Here is a 17460-nt window from a genome sequence, read left to right on the forward strand (position 1 = left end):
TTTTATTATTTTATTTTTATTTTTAATTTATAAAACATAGAAGGAAATGAACTCCAATTAAAAATATTTCCTTTTCAACACTGATCATATGACATAAATAGCCATTAAATTGAAATTTATTAGCAAGCCACAATTTGATCAAAAAAAAAAAATTTGAGATCATTCAATACTTACCTTGTATTCCCATCATTCATCGAAATATTCTATGACACTAGCATTGAGTACAAAATAACCAATTTTAATGATTTGGTAGAGATAACAAAACCAACAATCACAAGATCGCAAAAAGATATAGAAAGAAGAAAAAATAAAAATCATAATGACATGAATGGATCCCAAGAATAATAATGAAATTGCCGTAAATTGAGCCACTAATTGGGACAAATCTAGCATAATTAACGAAATCACAGTTTTTTTTTTTTTTTTTTTTTCGATTGGATAACCTTTTTCAGGTTAATATTGTGATCATATTTTTGGGCCCTTTTAGGCTCCAAATGATATTATGAGACGAGTGAGTAAAAATTATATATAAAATAACAATAATAATAACAACAAGATGCTTATCTATTCAAAACCAAACGATCGGAGGGACAGAATGGTAATTCCAAATAGGACCGGAAATAAATAACCAGGGATGGTTTTTACTTTACTTTTCGGGCAATTTGCTGACCTCTTATCTATATATCTCCCCCGGTAGTTGAACCCGAGGACCCGTGATGTGTTACCGGATATATCCAGTCATAATCATGCACTCACCGGCTGCACCCAGTGAGACATATGACCCTTTTATTTATTTATCATTATTATTTATCTATTTTTTGGTAATTTAGAAGGTCTTGGTCATAGTCCCATAGGTCACATAAACCCATAGCTTAATAGAGAGAGAAAGAGGAAGAGAGAGAATCTACGAAATGGTGTGGTGCCAGCTATGAAATTGAAGGATCGAAGCTTTCTCAGAGGTCAAAGCTGGCAATTTATTTTTTTTATTTTTTAGGTCTTTGTTCTCTCCACCACCTTCCCCTTATTTACACTTAGAATTTGTTTTTCAGATTTTAAATAGCCTACATTTTCCTCTCCTCTCTCTCTCTCTCTCTCTCTCTCTCTCTCTCTCTTTCTCTTCCCCCTCCGTTTTCCCTCTCTCTCCTATTCTTTTCTCCTATATATCTTCTACTTCCTTTTTTCTTTTCTTTTTTGTTGTTATTATTATTTTGAGCAGAGGAAAAAATGCCAATGCTTTGATGGTAAATGCTTGATTCCTCTGCAACTTCAAAGACGTTTTATCAACAAAAACCCCAACAATAATGGCTGTAACTTCTCCTTGCCTATCTGCTAATGAAAAGAAGCACTGGTGGCTTAGCAACAGAAAGGTAAAACAAAAATCTTTTCTCTTTCAGTCCTTGATCTCCATTTGTGGATTTGGTCAATATCAGAAGGGTTGATAATTTGGTGTTTTTGAAAAAATGTGAAAACAGATTGTTGATAAGCATATTAAAGATGCTCGGGGACTCATTGCGACCCACGAACAGAACGACATCGTTTTGGCTCTCGGCCTATTGGACGCGGCTCTAGCCCTCTCGCCGCGCCTCGAACAAGCTTTGGAACTGAAAGCCAGGTCTTTGCTTTATCTCCGGCGGTTCAAGGAGGTTGCGGATATGCTTCAAGACTACATTCCCAGCCTCAAAATGGCCAACGACGACTCGGGCTCTGACGTTTCGTCTCAGCAGCTATCGAGGGAGCGAGTCAAGCTTCTCTCCTCCGGCAACTCGTCCTCTGACTCAGCCGATCCTGATCCTTCTTTTAAATGTTTCTCCGTTTCGGATTTGAAAAAGAAAGTGATGGCAGGACTGTGTAAAAATTGCGAGAAAGAGGGGCAATGGAGGTAAAAAAAAATTCGATACTCTGTTCCATTGATTTTCTAAATATTGGTTTTCAATTTCTTGTTTTTTTTTTTTTTTTTCATTGTTTTTCTGGGTTCAACTTTTTATGAGGACTTTATTTAATGATATTGATTACCGAGATCACAGGACGTGTTTTATTTCATCGCCTTTCGGTTGAGTTAAACGCACTGCCACCCATTACGGAATTTTCGAACTTTTTACTCCTTTAAATTAAATTTGCCTTTTAGATTAAATTCGTACAATGGAAATTTTGTATTATTTTATGGTCTTTCTATGTTTTTGGAAATGGCTTGTGATTTGGAGAAACTTTTTTTGGAAGCAATTTTTTTTTCTTTTTTTATTGGTGAAATATGGAGGATTTTTAGACTCAAATACTTGAGGCAATGTGAACCCACGAACTTTGTCTTCCTGTGTCATTTAGCATGAAACTTCTCCGTGGAAATTTTCGTGTTTGACAATTTTTTTTTCCTATATTTGGCCTGTTTTTCTCATAATTTTAAAGGTTGATATCTACTTTCTTGTATATTTTTTTAAAAAATAAAAGGTCGTTTTTCACTAAAATTACGGACTCGGATCCCCCCCGAGTCAACTCAGTTTGTTATTGCCAACTCACTGTGTTGTTGTTGTATGCTATGGCTACAGATACTTGGTTCTGGGTCAAGCTTGTTGCCATCTAGGCCTATTGGAGGATGCCATGGCTCTTCTCCAGACCGGAAAACGTCTCGCCACAGCCGCATTCCGGCGAGAAAGCATATGCTGGTCCGACGACAGCTTTTCACTCTCAAGTTTTCCCATCTCCGGCGAAATCTCAACCGCAAACCCGCCAGCCACTCCTCCTAGGTCCCTTACCGAATCCGAGACCGTAACGCAACTTCTCGGTCACATCAAGCTCCTCGTTCGCCGCCGCACAGCCGCCGTCGCGGCCCTCGACGCCTGTCTATACTCCGAAGCCATCCGCCATTTCAGCAAGATCGTCGACGGCCGGCGTGGCGCCCCACAGGGCTTCCTCGCAGAATGCTATATGCACCGCGCCTCCGCTTACCGATCCGCGGGCCGGATCGCGGAGTCCATTGCCGATTGTAATCGGACACTTGCGCTCGACCCGACCTGCATTCAAGCTCTCGACACTAGAGCTTCTCTTCTCGAAACCATCAGATGCTTGCCGGATTGTTTGCATGATTTAGAGCACCTGAAACTTCTCTACAACTCCATATTGCGGGACCGGAAGCTTCCAGGCCCGGCATGGAAGCGACACAACGTCACATACAGAGAGATTCCGGGGAAGCTCTGTGCTCTGACAACCAAAATCCAACAGCTGAAACAGAGAGTTGCTTCAGGAGAAACTTCGAATGTGGATTACTACGCTTTGATTGGATTACGACGAGGCTGTTCGAGGTCGGAGTTGGAGAGAGCTCATCTTTTGCTCTGTTTGCGTCATAAGCCTGATAAAGCCACGAATTTCATCGAAAGGTGCGAGCTTTCCGATGATCGCGATCTCGATTCGATCAGAGACAGAGCAAAGATGTCTTCTTTATTGCTCTACAGATTGCTTCAGAAGGGATATTCAAGCGTCATGTCGACGATCATGGATGAAGAGGCTGCAGAGAAACACAGGAAGAAAGCCTCCGCTGCGTTGCAAGCGGCCCAGGCAACAATTCAAGCCCAAGAAAAAGAACAACCCAAAATGGAGGCGGAAACAAATTCTGATATTCCTAATACGACACCGTGTTCTGGAAATTCAAATTCGTCGGTTTTCCAAGGAGTGTTTTGCCGGGACCTTGCAGTGGTTGGGAATTTGCTTTCTCAGGCTGGGTTTAACCGTCCACTCCCGGTCAAGTACGAGGCATTGAGCTGCTAGAAAAGATTGTGATTAATTTCACAATTAAAAAAAATTTGGAGCTTTTTTTTAATTTTTACCGGCAAGAAATTAAGTTAAAATCACCATTAGCTGTCATTATTATCCCATCTTTGTACAAAAAAAGGAAAATTATTATGTTTAAATCCTTGCCGGGAAATTTTGTCACCTTATTTTCTAAATATGCTTAATATCTACTACATGTACAGAATTTTTAAGTACCGAATTTTTCTACTTTTGGGTTTTTGCTTTTTAGCTTATAACTTTTTGTTGCCACCAGATTTTTTTTTTTGTGTTTTTTTATTTCTTGTATATCTCTGTTTTAATTTCTTCTGTTGAGGTGAAGTGGGTGATACTAATGGTTGGTGTTCAAATAAGGAGTACACTGTAACTGTTTAGGGAGCAGAGTGGCAGAGAGAGAGAGTGAGTGATGGTACGTGGGGAGAGTAAGAAAGAAGATGGCTCTTTGGCTTCTTTCCCATGTCCTATTCTGCTTACCATTTAATTTTTCTCTGGTTACTTTATCCATGCAACTGACAATTCTGACATTCCACTAGATTTTATTTTTATGCTATTTCCACTTTGATTTTTTTACTTCATACACTCTCCATCTGTGTTGGTGGTGTAGTTCCTTCTTTTGTCTTTTCGCCGTGAGGAGAATTAACTAACTGATGGTAAAAAAATATGATATATTTTTGGAGCACCCTATTTGGCGTTGTGGCTTTGAGTGCATCTGATTACACAAACGTGGCTTTACTGAGCCGGTGGGAACTGTGAAAAGACATCGTCAAGTCACCCACCCACTGATGAAAAAGTTGATCGGTTTTTTTTTTTTTTTTTTTTTTTTTTTTTTTTTTTTCTGAAATTTTTTCTTGGCATTGAAAGCTGAAAACAATAGAGTAGGTTTTATCGACACTCAATACAAGAAAACAATGGTGTTATTGGAAATGAAATGTCAATCCCACATTCACTTTGCTATCATTTACCGTTTCCGTACTTTTAACACTGTGTTTGTTTTCTTCTTGCATTTGCAATTTGCAGTTTGCAAAAACAACACCTAAAGCATCATAAAGTGAGAAATTTTCCATTCTCCAAAGCGCTGTTTTGCTTCACTCCCAAACACGTCTTATCATTGAAATAAGAAAGAAATACAGTAGTGGGGAAGATCCAATGTATGAAGTTATAAGGACTTTTAAGAGGGTTGGTGAGAATCAATAAGAGCTTCAACCTTCCAAGCCTAACGGCGTTAATGATTTTAGGACTTGGCTTGTTTTTGAAGAATAGGACCTTCGTTTTCTGCTCCAGAAAAAGTGCTTCTATTGTATAGGTTTATTATTATATTCCAGTTCTGTGACTATTGCCAGAAGGAACATACAAATTGTTGCCAAAACAGAGTCTGTTTGCTTTGCCTTTTGAACCTTGTATTTATTCAGCTACTATATAGTAGTTCATGGGAAGCTACCAAGCATTTAATGCTACATTAATGAGAAAGTAGCATATCTTTTTTCTAAACAAGCTATTTTTGAAAACATGAAAATAAGCAAAAGAAAAGAGAAGCATAAGGGTTTTTGGAATCCCTTTTACATATGTTTTAAGCATTAAAATAATTAGCCTGTAAGTGGGGTTTTCACATCATTTGCATATGGTTTACTAATTGTTTTTTTGGCTTTTATAAAAGGGTACAAAGAGAAACATTTATACGAAAATTCCCAATAGCCTTTGCATCTTAAATATTTCCTTTCCTTTCCTTACAAGTGATCTGAGTCCCCCCTTTTTTTTTTTTCTTTCTTTTTTTTTGTTTTTTTTGGGGATCTAAATGAATCGGCTTTTGGGGCTTTTGTCCTTCCAAGCGACTCAAACAATTATGTTATCTTCGGTCGAACTTAATCAGACCCTTTATAAGTAAAATTCCAAATTTAGTGAGCTTATAATCATATGGGGATTTTGGAAAGCTGAACCAATTAAAAACACAATCCTTAATCAATAATCTAGCACGAGGCTCTTTGAAATTGGCATCTCTAGTTTTAAATAATCTCATTTTCCTTGGTAGAAAGCTTTTGGACTTTTTTGTTTCTATAAGAAAACTAGTACCAAATTGTAGTGCAAAACACACCATGTTGTAATTATTACAGCCCACTTCCATGCTGCCAGGCTCAAACAGAACCCCACATTGAGAAGGGAGGAAAAAAAAAAAAAAAAAAACCCTTGTTGGAAAATATTTATTATTCGCTGTCGGAGTCCTTTGAATCGTTTCCATCTAACTACGTGGCAATAGCTGGATCTCTTATATAATTAGCTGCGCGTGACAATACATATGCACAGCCATTCATTATCACTATTTTTCCTTCCTAAATACAAAAAAAAAAATAATAAATTAATAAATAAAATATTTACATATGTAGATTTGGCAGAGCTAGCCAAAGCTATTGGTGGTCAATTGGAAAACATGCTAGGCACATCTCCATTTTCTTATTTCTTAAATCTTATTTTGAAAATAGTGTGATCCTGAACTCCTGCCATACAGCATGAATGCGAGCCACTGCAAGTCCTGTTTGTTTATGAGAGTGTTTTTTTTTTTTTTTTTTTGTTTAAGTAATTTTCAAGCACGACTCTGTCACGTTATTATTTTTTGTAACGTAGATTGCAATAGGTTAATGCATATAGGTAATAGGTTCACAATTTGAGGCATTTTTTATTTACTTATGGCGAAAGAAAAGGTGGGCTGGCATTGTTTCTCACGAGGACACCATTATTTGGAGGAGATAGAGAGAAAGAAAAAGAAAAAAAAAACGAATATAGAAAAAAAAAAAAATTTCTTCTTTTTTTTATTCTATTCCCACACTACCCGGAGAGTTTTGGAGCATCTCGCTATACGACCTTTTTTTTTTCTTTAATTTCATTTTCTTTTACATACTCTTTTTCTTTTTAAACTTTGATTACACAGATCATCTCTGATTTGAGCTTTTGGACTTTAGAATTAGGAATTATTCCGGCATAATGTGAAGACTGCAATGCCCTTAAGTTGTGGACATTTTGTATTAAGTTGGAATGAGGAATTTGAAGATAAAAAAAAAAAGAAAAAAAGAAGGTAATTTTGAGCCAAATGTGGGGGTGTTGAAAATGGGATTTGGTCCCTCTGGAGGAGGAGGAGGAAATGGGGAATATAAACACGTGATGTTTGAATGTTGGGAGCATTGGAAGGAGGATAAGTCGTGGCCAGATATGATGATGTCAGTGACAGCATGTGATGCTATCATGTGCCTCCCTCTCTTTCTAGATATCCTCTCTTAGCTTATTATTGTTAACATTAGGTGCTTAATGATTCACAAAATAATCTGACAAATTCTGTTCACACTATCTACTTAAACTCATTCCCTGTGTAAAAACACCACACAAGAGTACAAAGAATATGTGTTTTTTGAGTTGGGAGAAATAATTTTTTTAGCTACTCATTTCCCGCTTATAGGGAACTACGAGCTCAATCAAATTTTAGAAAGTTGGAAATTGAATTGCCAAACATTGAACTTAGTCAAATTCTGATCTGGGAAGTCTTTGCAAAGCTTATAAAATACGATATACATCAAAGAATCAAAACCATAGAGAAAGAATCCGTGTGATATTAAAATAGGTAATAGGGTACATTTCGGTACCAGCGATGGCTCAAACTTTGGCAGACTTTTGGCAGTAAAACAGCATAAGGTTGAAATTTCGTGCTTCATAGAAAGTAACCGTACGGTTGCCCAAACCCAAATAAAAAATAGAGAAAAAAAAAATAGGCTTAAAATGTGGAGCAGAGGATTTAAAACACAAATATATATACATATGTTTGTTTCTGACCCTCCTTTTGTATTGTAGTGAATTTGTCAATTTATCCAGCTGAGATGTTGACTTGAAGGAGAAGAAGCCAAATAATTGGAAAAGTAAGAAAATGATTATCATCCAAGCGAGAACAAGAAAGTATTGGCCTATCCCTTACAAAACAGTAATGGCCTATCCTTTTCACTACAAAAAAGTAAGGTGCTGGGCCATTAGACTGGTGCTACTACACGTAACCTATTGATTCCATGCAAACCACAAAACCCTTTCCCCTTGTAGGTGATGACCCTTTTCTTCCCCAGGAAATTACATATCTGCTTTTTCACTTATTTCTACATTCTAATAGCAATTCGCTATAGTGCTACAAAATTGTACTGACAAAGCAACGAGAAGATACTATTCTACTACCTATTTCTTGAAGCTTTTTCATGTGGCTATATTTAAGTTTATATCCAGTACGTGGACGGAATTGCTATTATGTTATTTTATGCTTTTATTTACTGTATTAATTCTATGTATAACTAATTACTTAGCTAAATTGACGAACAAATAATTTTACCCATTTAATGCTTAGCCGGAGCCTGTATTGTCTAAGGGACAATAATCCCACAAAACGCAACAGGAGCCCATGGATTCTCAGAAATAATTGATCCACACGTTCCAAGCCCGAAAGAAGCCCAGATAGTCTTGATGGAAATGGACTTCATGGAAATGATGAGACCCACATGAATGAAACAGGCAGAGCACCATAAAGGAGCCCAGGATTTAGATAATAAGGCTTGGTAAGCAAAACGACCTTTGGAGTAAAAGAAAAGGCCCACATGAATCATGGCCCCAGGAAAAATGAAATGAATGATTCCGAGAAACACATTAGCAATCACCCGAGCCCTTGTTCAAAACGGACTTCATGGAATTGATGAGGCCCACACGAATGAGTCAGGCCAAGCACCGGTGAGGAACCAGAAATTCAGATATGGTCCTCTTGGGTACGCAAAACGACCTCTGCAGTGGAAGAGAAGGCCCACATGAATCACAGGCCCGGCGCAAAAGCAGAGCCCAAACCACCTTTGATAGAAGGGTTTTTTTGAAAACCAGCCACCGTACAAATTCATTTTGAAAAATAGCAAATTTTTTTTTTTTTAAAAAAAACTAGCTAACTTTTAACCCATTCAGACCAAAATATATAATTTTTTTATTTTTAAATTTTTTTAATCTTTTTTATGTTTTTTCACTATCAAAACGTAGGTTGTTTTTTTTTTTTTTTTTTTTTCCTGTTTTTTTGTCTCTTCTTTCCCTTTCCCTTTCCCTTTCCTTTTTGAAAGAAACCTAGGGCTTTCCCTTCCATTTTCCTTCCAAAAAACACCATCTCATTCATCAGAAAAATTGTCCTGTTCATCGGTGTTTTTGATAGATCACTTTCGAATTTGCCTCTGTCCCGCTGATCTGCTACTGTTAGAAGACCCAAAGTCGTACATACGGCATACAAGGCTTTTTATCCACCCTATTTTACACCCTTTACTGGCTTTGATACCTCTTGGGACACCCAAACATCTCTTGCCACCATCAATGTTCTTTCCACCATTGGGCTTTAAGGTAAACATACATCTCTCTCTCTCTGCTTTCCTTTTCAATAGGGTTTCGATTCTATTTGATGAAATTATGTTATTTCAATAGGCTTTCCTTGTTGTTTTGTTTTTCCTCTCTGTTCATGTGTGACTTTTGCTAATCTTGTTAAAAGAAATGTATTTAGAACATGCACTTTTGACTGGCCGTCAACTAGGCAGAGCTCAGAAATATGTAGCAGTAGTACTAGTTTGATTAGATTTATGAAATATACTTGAGCTAGCTTGCCATATATGTCCCCAGAAGGAATCAATAAATTCCTTGTAACTATCAGCAGCAAATTAGACAAATTAATATGACAAGCAATGGAATATATATAAACTAAGATATTATACACATAGGAAGAAGTAAGAATTATCATCATCTTAAATTCTTTATCCTAGTTTGGAAAACCAATATGAAAACTTGAAAGAGCTAGCCACAACCCATTATCAAAAGAAAAAAAAAAAAAAAAAACTGACGGCAATCCCTATTTGTTCGTCTCGTAAATGCCATTTGTAAATAATTCACCTTTATTTTATTCATGTTATTGGGGATGATGATGGTCAGTGTAACACCCCGTCCCGAAGTACAACAGAAATTTTCCAACTTTGACCGTTGACCAAAGGGGTCAAAAGTTGACTTTTTGTTCCGGTTGGACTTCTAGGTTGACTAAGGCACCCTTATGAAGTACACATTGGCATGAGTTCATAGACTAGTAGCACGTCGAAAACGGAGCTACGGTTTGAAAGTTATGAGCAAAACAAGTTGAGGTCCAAACTGTCCAAGGGGTGTCGGAGTTGACTTTTTATTCATGCAAAGTTGAGCTTTGACTCATGCATGGTTGTGAAGTGCTCGTCGATACGAGTCCGTAGACTAGTGGCACGTCCGATTGGGACATGTGGTTTGAAAGTTATGGACTTGTAGAGTTTTTCAAATACTGTATTATTTTAATATTATTTTTAAATGCGTAACGATGTGCCACGTGTGACTTAATAAATGTGACCATGTGTCACCATGGTGAGATGCCACATGTCAACCATGTTTAATATCATATTATTTTATTGTTATTTTATGTAATATTATTATTTTTAATATTATTTAATTAATTTTTAATTTATTTCTTTTATTTCTTTTTCTTTTCTTTTTTCTTTTCCCCACGTGGGAAAACACCTTTCTCCTTTTCTTTGCCTTTCCTTCCCTTCTCCTTCTTCCCCGAGCCCGTCAAAAAACCAGCAAGGAATTCTCTCTCTCTCTCTCTCTCTCTCTCTTTTGACTCTCTCCCCCTCTCTCTTTGACCGACCGTTTGGCCGGATTTTAGTGGCCGAACGGTCACACGCACCGGCCACCGGTGAAGCCTAGTCCCCCGCGACCCCAACCTCCAATTTTCCCGGTCAGTCGCCGCCGAACGCGCCCAGATCGGGCCGATGAAGTCGGCGGTGGCGGGTTAAGTTTTTCCGGCCATTCTCGCCGTTTCCGACCAACTCAGCTCGACCCATACCTCTATTCCACCATTTTCGACCCCTTTGAGTCCATTTTCGAGGTTAGATTGCCCAAAATCCCCACCGTTTGAGAGATCCCTCAAGCTTAATTTCTGCCGAAGCTTTCCGGCCAAATTTCGGCCACCGTCGGCGGAATTGGGGTCGATGGAGACCGGTAATGCAATCCTCGTTCCACAAGCTTCAATTCGGTATATTATTCGACAATTTTGGATAACGTTTGTGTTTGACCCCCTGGGTACCGGGTATTATTTATCCGAATAAAATATTAATTTATTTGACTGTGTTTGAATTGTGTTGTAGGAGCACGGGTGAGTCATGGAATTGATCCCGTGGTGGATCTTGGATTAATTGCGTGCTCCAGGTGAGTGACCCACCTTTAAAAATATTTTTGGGGTAATTAATTATATTTATGTCGTGTTAATTTGATATCTGGAATTTATGCTCATGTGGTGTATTTTAAATATAATCGGGAAAAAAATATTATTTTATATATACTTACCCATTGGTGCTAAATGGAATTTTTGGGTTATTAAGAAATCCCCGATTTTTATTATTGTGATTTAATTGTATTTATTACACATGAGCAAGTATTTTCAGTAATTAATTGTGTCTAGATTTTATATTATTTTTGGGCATAATTGGTTTGAATATTTTAAGAAAATTATTTGTTTAAATTGGTGGTTTAATTTTATAATTATGCCCGTGGTATATTATTTGTTGAACCTCGTGTTACGAGAAAAATTATTATTTTATCGTTATCGATGTTTTTGTACCGGATTTGTTAAAGGAAAATATGTGGGATGGTGGAACTGAAATTTGGTATATTTCCCACGGTAATTTTGGAAAAACGGTACGGTTATAATTAATTTAATAATTATTTTAGACGCACTCATACAGTATTGGTGTTCTGCTGTATGTATATGTGGTTTAGCGCACAAGTATTATATCTCCCGTGAGTTGCCATTGGACCGAGGGCAGACAAGTCTTATATATTGCTCATCAGCCGCCCCCCTCCTTGGCTGGGATGACGGTTTCAGCAGCGGTACTGTCGGGATGTCGAAGTGCCGTTTGCAAGTTTCTCTCTTTAATCTCCCCGCCAATCGGTGCTCGGGACGCTGGGTATCGAAGGGCATCACTGGTATATGGTGTGGTGCGTCAAGGATAAATTTTTCAGATAGAAATTTCAAACCCCAAAGAGTTCAAAAATTATTTATTATAATTTATTACATTTTATTTATATTTGGGGTATTTATTTATTTGTTGTTTATTAAATTATTTGATCCCTTGGTTTTCGAAAAATACGAATATCGGGTTTTGTGAAAATGTTTTAAAAGGGGAACATTTCCAATGGAGTGAATAGTGAGGGTTTTGAGAGAAATTATTACTTCAATTGTTTATTTATTTATTTATTTAATTGTTCGGTATTGATTACTTAAATCCCTTTAATTATTATATTATTAATATCAAAAGTGTTCGGTAGATAGGGTCACTCACTGAGATGATTAGCATCTCATATTTTTAAATTCCGTTCTCCTAGGTCCAGGTTGGGAGACGTTGATCATCCGGGGCGAGCCCAACGTCTCAGTTCGTTGCCGAAAGTCCAAGAAGTATTTCTTCCCTTTTTCCTCTCCATCTTGTAATACTTATTATCTATCATTGTATTAATTCCACATTTATTTGTATTGGACATTTAGTTGTTAATTATGCACTGATTTACTGTTCCTTTTGGAGTGCTGTAAATTTGTGGAATCAATTTGTAGTATTGTGGGAGGAATAAGGGGATGAATATAGAAGTGTATTTTCAGTGCAGGAAATTTTTGGTTAGTCCTACCCTTAGGAGAGGTGCTGCTGGATTTTCCGTTGGAAGGTTCGGTGGTATTTCCCTGGGATCAGGGCTTGTCTAGGATTCCGGGAAGGAATCTTGAACGGGTCCTGACAGTCAACTTGCAATCCTTAATTTATATTTATTAATATAACAAGGAGGCAGATTGTCAAGTCCAAAGCAGCATAATTAAAATATTGCAAATAATTTTTTTAATGCTATGCTAGTAAGTGAGTGTCATTATCGCTGCATTAAAAAAAAAGAAATAGAGAGAAATGGCACTCGGGATTGGTGTTATGGTTTAATATTCCTAAGTCAATATTCCTACTTCTTGACCCAAGAAACGAAACAGAGCCTTTTATATTGCCCCTTGAAATATATAAAAAGTGAGAAAATTTGAGAATTTTATGCAATGATTTTGTCCTTAATTTATTATTTTTATTATTTGTATATTTTTGTAGTTATTTAGTTGTTAGTAGTTCTTGTGGTTTATTTCTGTTGGTGCAAAATTTTCAAATTTCTCATATGCTCTGGTTCATTTGAATAGAAATCAAAAGAAAGAATATACAAGGAGACATTTACCTATTTGAACCTCCAGGCTCCATCTTATCATTAGCTAAGTAAGCAATATTCTGTGGCCTCTCCTATGCACATCTTACACATATAATATGCTAAGTTTGATTGCTGCATGGTTAAAAAAGTCACACTCTTTTTTTTTTTTTTTTCAAAATATGAAAAAAGTCATTGTTGTTAGTCCTCTTTGGGGGGAAAAAAATCAATAAATACGAATTAGGAACAGCTTTGCGTGTGGATTTGCTTGGCACTAAAATTTCCTTTCTCAATTAAAGTAAAGTTAAATTCAATTCAAAGGGCAGAGGTCTTATGGTAGGTTATTGTGGTTATGAAACTAGGCAAATGGTGGATGTGGTGAATTAATTTAATTTCAAAGGGCAGAGGTCTTATGGTAGGTTATTGTGGTTATGAAACTAGGCAAATGGTGGATGTGGTGAATTAATTTAATTTATTCTAGCCGTCTTGCCTCTATTTATTTTATTTTATTTTTTCTATCATATTCTAGCATATCATTGTTGGGTTTTATGTTACTTTCAAAATTTCTATTCTTTGCCATGAAAAACATTTATTAGGATTTACACTGTAAGAATCTACTCCAGCTGTTTGGGATAGAGTTTGTTGACATCATTAATATGTATGAATAAAATATTAATATATAACAAGGAATATTTACAATGTATTATACGTTGATAACAAAGGGATTATTAATATAACATATATATATATATATATATATTTATAACTTTGATCATGTTGTAGAATTCCAACTGGCATAAAGAAAAGCAATGATGTTTGAGCACAAAATAAAAACTAAATAATAATAGAAAATGCAGGGCCTGTAGAAACTAGCTAGGAAAATATAAATATTAGTATGAAAATGTGTTAATAGTTTGTGAATACTGTTACTAAATTATGTTTTTCAGTTGAATATTTTAAAAAATTCTTCTTTCACATTTTTCATTTTTCTTCTCTCTTTCATATATATATATATATATATATGTATATAAGCTTTAAAATACTCACAAACAAATGTCCTAAATCATAATATGCTTTCCACTACATGGTTAATTTTTTTAAAACCAAAGCCTCTTACCAAACAGCACACTGAAGACCTATACTTTATGAACTTAATTAAGATTATCTTTTAATAGAAAATTTTATTGTGTTTGGGATAGGGGAAACATACAACAGAGAAAATATTGGTCTGTGGCTTAGACACTAATCAGTATGCATAGTAGCTGTTTTTTGTAGTGTAACGTTTAACTAATGTCCTTGAATTCTTTTTCTTGTTTATGCATACTTTTCTGTCAAATTTCTTGTTTTTTTTTTCCCCACTAAAAATCATTGTGTTTAACAGAAAACAACTAAGGAATGACTAAGTTGAATTATTTTGATTTTGATGTTTATATGTTATCTCTATCCTTAGTTTAGTACATAATAATTTCCATGATACTATTTTGTTCTTGGTCAGCCGTGGTTGCATTATAAGAATCATCTTATTTCGGTAAACTATTAATAATAAAACAACATATATATTATGACAATGCATGGTGGAAACTTTCATCATAATTTTCATATTTAGATATCCGTTAATTAATTTGGTAGTATTTCACTTTCAGTCTTGTAATATTTAATTTTTATTTTTTGAACATACTCATACTTTTTTTTTCCTTTAGCATTTGAGGAGCAAGTGAGGGAATGAGTAGAAAAACGAAGCATAAAATTTGAGATCGTAGAGTTACAGGTGAATATTGAGAAAATTACAACTCCAAACTTTTGAAGCTCTCACAAACACACACACACAGATAGATAGAGAAGCATTGGTGGCGGTTTGTCCTCCATTAATGTAAGTTTTTTGTTCGAACAAAATAGAAAATATTATGCAAGTTGATTTATTGTTGGTGAAAATATAATGTCAAGAATTTATCATTGAACCTTTATTTGTGCTGTATTATATGGATTTTCAGCATTATTGATAATTTTAACTATTGAATATGGTTGTAATTGTGTAATTGTTTTGTTGCAGTGGTGACTGTGATATTTTTGTGTTCAAGTCCATGGAGTTTTTATATGCTAGATTACCATTGAGTTTCACACAAAATAACATAGAGTTCTTCAAGAGGAAGCATGCTCATGAGGCTTACAACAAAGAGCTAAGCATATGAGCTACATGGTGATGCATTTTTCTTTACTTTTGTCATGTTTATAGATGCATATTCTTTATTATGTTAGACTTTTAATTGTAAAAATAAAGGTGGATTATAATGTTTATTTAACGAAGATAACGATGTGTTATTGATGTAAGGATAACTAATTAACCTTATAGAAAATGTGTCATTTTATTTATTAGAATTTCATTATGCACAAACATATTACGAACTCAATTGCAGTTCTATAAAATTTTCCACTTGTTGGAAAAAATTTTCTCTAGGCAGAAAAATTTTCCTCCAGTCGCAAATCTCATATGGAGACCAATTGAAGCTTCTGGATAATTTTTCGCCAGGCGGAAAATTTTTTCTCCAAGCAGAAATCATTTTCCTCCTGTTGGAAAAAAATTTCTCCAAGCGGAAATTGTTGAATAATATTTATTCCACTTGGTAAATCAATTTCTAATAGATTATTTAAGTTAATTGTGGGATAAAAAAATCGAAAGTGGAGACAAATATTATATAAGATAAAGATGGATTTAACAAAAAATGTATTGATGTTTAAAATCAATAACCATTTTAAAGAAAAGAAAAAATGACATATATTTGTTTTTCTTATCAAAATCATTTGGATATTTCATAAAATAAAATATAAACTAAAGATTTAAAATCAACTCCAGAAAATTTCTTTTCATTTGGGATTAAATTCTAAAAAAAAAAATTGCTAATAAATCTTCCACTATCGAGTAGAAAATATAATATTCAAGATTATTTTAAAGCCATGCTTATTCCAATCAACATGAATATGACATTTTCAATATAAATAATTATTAAAATAACAAGCATATACATTTTTCAAACTACCGCAATAAAATAATAATATTTTATGTAAAAATGGCACCTTTTAGAATACTACACCATAATTCACAAATGAGGTATCTATAGAAAGCTAAGGAGATGAGGAATATGTTACCAATTTTTTTTGGACTCAACTCGACCTGTGGTGACGGGCAGAATGGACGGGAAGTTTTTGGCCAAAGTTCAACTCCTCATATCTCTCAAATGACAGGGAATCAAGCTGAATGGATCTCAAAATTAAGTTCAGGAGGTCCAAAATTAATGGAAAGGAGTATCAATTTGGCCGGGTAGTGGCCGAATTGCCGAAAAACCTATCTTGCCGTCGTCGTGACGGAGACAAATATTTGTTTTTAATAGATTATTTAAATTAATATTGGGGTAAAAAAATTGAGAGTGGAGACAAATATTATATAAAATAAAGATGGATTTAACAAAAAATGTATTGCTTTTTAAAATTAGTAACCAATTAAAAGAAAAGAAAAAAATGATATATATTTGTTTTTCTTATCAAACTCATTTGGACATTTTATTCTGTAAGTCACATTTGCTGCGAAATATCTGTCCAACTACAATGCTCTCACAATTAGTGAACTTTGATGAACATATGGCGATAGAACCACTTTTGTTGCTCGATGATAAGTGGTCACTTGTAGCACGATGAACCTTAATATCATCAACTCGTTCATTGTTCATTTCAGGATGCATATCATTATTATTGTCGGGCAACTCATGTTCGAAATCTACATCATTATGATCAACATCATCCGACTGAATGCTAACATAATCCCTTGCATTGTAATTCTCATATTGATTAATATTATTCAACTTCTCATACTCCCTTTGGTTAGGAAACCGTTCTGCAGAGTCACTTCTAACATCAACTCCTTCATGGATATTAAATGATGTCCAAGATCTACAGACATTAACTTCATCGTGATCTCTAACCTGAGTTTCATGAACTACAATGTCATGAAATGTAGCCTCAATAGGTTCAGGATCAGGAACTTATGGTAGAAGAACAACAATTGAAAGACGAGCAAAAGAATGCTGATTACTCCCATTATCTGAAGCAAAGGCTATTTGATGAATATTTCTAGATACATGTTCAACTTTCAAGATTACCTTAACATACAATGGAGGTCGCATCATTGTCATCCCTCTATTCCTCACTTATTGAAGAAAGCATTTCACAACCCTATCCTTGCATATTTCTAGAGAATCCAACTTTTATGCACATCGTCCATATATCCATTTTAGATTTAGCAAATATTCATTTTGGTCTATCTCAATAAAATTGAAAATCTCGTTCTCTAACTTTAATTTTGTGCATCTTTTGCCTACGGAAACCATTATAGTTTTACCATTTTGATATCCCCAATGGCCACCA

At 35.2% G+C, this 17460-nt stretch overlaps 1 protein-coding gene across 1 annotated transcript; it reads left to right on the forward strand.

The window, feature by feature from the left end:
* Positions 1-849: 849 nt before the first annotated feature.
* On the forward strand, positions 850-4044 carry LOC107426292 (uncharacterized). The gene is made up of 3 exons (XM_016036421.4): positions 850-1367; positions 1473-1879; positions 2541-4044. The coding sequence occupies exons 1-3, from the start codon at positions 1302-1304 to the stop codon at positions 3754-3756; spliced, it is 1689 nt and encodes a 562-aa protein (XP_015891907.1). The 5' UTR covers positions 850-1301; the 3' UTR covers positions 3757-4044.
* The last annotated feature ends 13416 nt before the right edge of the window (positions 4045-17460 follow it).

This window comes from Ziziphus jujuba, chromosome 9 (genome assembly GCF_031755915.1).
Source record: "Ziziphus jujuba cultivar Dongzao chromosome 9, ASM3175591v1".
In the NCBI taxonomy this organism is placed as follows: domain Eukaryota; kingdom Viridiplantae; phylum Streptophyta; class Magnoliopsida; order Rosales; family Rhamnaceae; genus Ziziphus; species Ziziphus jujuba.

What these genes read in the sequence shown, in the direction of transcription:
- LOC107426292 (XM_016036421.4), top strand. Translation starts at nt 1,302, where the DNA reads ATGGCTGTAACTTCTCCTTGCCTATCTGCTAATGAAAAGAAGCACTGG. An exon ending in GGTGGCTTAGCAACAGAAAG is followed by an intron (nt 1,368 to 1,472) that starts GTAAAACAAAAA and finishes ATGTGAAAACAG; the next exon opens with ATTGTTGATAAGCATATTAA. An exon ending in GAGAAAGAGGGGCAATGGAG is followed by an intron (nt 1,880 to 2,540) that starts GTAAAAAAAAAT and finishes CTATGGCTACAG; the next exon opens with ATACTTGGTTCTGGGTCAAG.